Genomic DNA, 2046 nt, shown 5'->3' with positions numbered 1-2046 from the left:
GATAAATGATAGTTATCAGGTTAGTGAGAGAGATTTACATTTACTAACTGTCTGTTCTTCTGCTCCCGCTACAGTGTGAAACCTGGTGGAGTGAACACAATCAAACCTTGGCCTAGAAAATGTGAGTGTTAACTGCTGGGAAGAATTAGCTTGTCATTACTCAGTCTTTTTTATAGTAAGGGGTTAGAAAATAATGAAGTCATTTTTCAGAGCTTGCTTGATAAGTGAGCTATGTATGTGTGGTTACACTAATAGGACTTCACTCTGTGGTTATGTTTTGCTGTGTGTTTGTGTTTTAAATGACCATACAGTATAACATATCATCATTCAGCAAGTCTTAAATAACCTTTCCTTGGTCCTTTAATACCTAGAAACATTAACATTCTGATGTGGCCCTTTAATACCTAGAAACATTAACATTCTGATGTGGCCCTTTAATAACTAGAAATATTAACATTCTGATGTGGCCCTTTAATACCTAGAAACATTAACATTCTGATGTGGCCCTTTAATACCTAGAAACATTAACATTCTGATGTGGCCCTTTAATACCTAGAAACATTAACATTCTGATGTGGCCCTTTAATACCTAGAAACATTAACATTCTGATGTGGCCCTTTAATACCTAGAAACATTAACATTCTGATATGGCCCTTTAATATCTAGAAACAATAACATTCTGATGTGGCCCTTTAATACCTAGAAACATTAACATTCTGATGTGGCCCTTTAATACCTAGAAACATTAACATTCTGATGTGGCCCTTTAATACCCAGAAACAATAACATTCTGATGTGGCCCTTTAATACCTAGAAACATTAACATTCTGATGTGGCCCTTTAATACCTAGAAACATTAACATTCTGATGTGGCCCTTTAATACCTAGAAACATTAACATTCTGATGTGGCCCTTTAATAACTAGAAACATTAACATTCTGATGTGGCCCTTTAATACCTAGAAACATTAACATTCTGATGTGGCCCTTTAATACCTAGAAACAATAACATTCTGATGTGGCCCTTTAATACCTAGAAACATTAACATTCTGATATGGCCCTTTAATACATAGAAACATTAACATTCTGATGTGGCCCTTTAATACCTAGAAACATTAACATTCTGATGTGGCCCTTTAGTACCTAGAAACATTAACATTCTGATGTGATATGAAGATGATTTCTAATATTGTGTCTGGTTTCATCCATCAGATGCCTGTGATCTCACACTGGACCCAAACACAGTAAACATAAAGCTCTCTCTTTCTGAGGAGAACAGAAAGGTGACACGTAGCGAAGAGGCTCAGCCGTATCCTGATCACCCAGAGAGATTTGAGGACTGTGAACAGGTGCTGTGTAGAGAGGGTCTGACTGGACGCTGTTACTGGGAGGTAGAGTGGAGTGGGAGAGGGGCTGTTATAGGAGTGGCATATAAAATAATCAGCAGGAGAGGAGGGGGTGATGACTGTGTGCTTGGACAGAATGACATGTCCTGGAGTCTGAGCTGCTTTAACAACCATTACACTGCCTGGCACAATGACAATCACACTAACATAGACGTCCCCTCCTCCAGCTCCCACAGAGTTGGAGTGTATCTGGACTGGCCAGCCGGCACTCTGTCCTTCTACAGAGTCTCCTCTGACACACTGACCCACCTGAACACATTCCACTCCACATTCACTGAGCCCCTCTATCCAGGGTTTGGGGTTTGGGATGACTCCTCTTCAATGTCTCTGTGTCATGTGGTCCCTGTGCCAAACACATGATGTTTCACTGTAATCATGGTCATGTTCAGTAAGACACACTGGAATAATAATTTTATTATTATTATTATTATTATTATTATTATTATTATTATTATTATTATTATATCTAAATAGTCATGATTATACACCACTGAAGTTGATAGACATTGTAAAATAGTAATTAATAGAATGAATCACCACTGTTGTAAAGGTTCTCATTTAGTAATCATTGATCTTGTTGTTGTTGCTTTTTCATGTTTGTAAATTTTCTTGTCTGTAAAATGTTTATTTGTCAAATTG

The 2046-nt window shown here is 37.6% G+C and overlaps 1 protein-coding gene across 1 annotated transcript; it reads left to right on the top strand.

The window, feature by feature from the left end:
• Positions 1 to 1221: 1221 nt before the first annotated feature.
• LOC121556634 (stonustoxin subunit beta-like) lies at positions 1222 to 1767 on the top strand (the record flags this gene model as incomplete). Its single annotated transcript, XM_041870524.1, has 1 exon — positions 1222 to 1767. A coding segment is annotated over one exon (546 nt), but the record flags the coding sequence as incomplete, so codon positions are not given.
• Between the last annotated feature and the right edge of the window lie 279 nt (positions 1768 to 2046).

Source organism: Coregonus clupeaformis, unplaced genomic scaffold (genome assembly GCF_020615455.1).
Source record: "Coregonus clupeaformis isolate EN_2021a unplaced genomic scaffold, ASM2061545v1 scaf0333, whole genome shotgun sequence".
In the NCBI taxonomy this organism is placed as follows: Eukaryota; Metazoa; Chordata; class Actinopteri; order Salmoniformes; family Salmonidae; genus Coregonus; species Coregonus clupeaformis.
The sequence above is the reverse complement of the archived record's forward strand: the minus strand, read 5'-3'. Positions and strand labels throughout refer to the sequence as shown.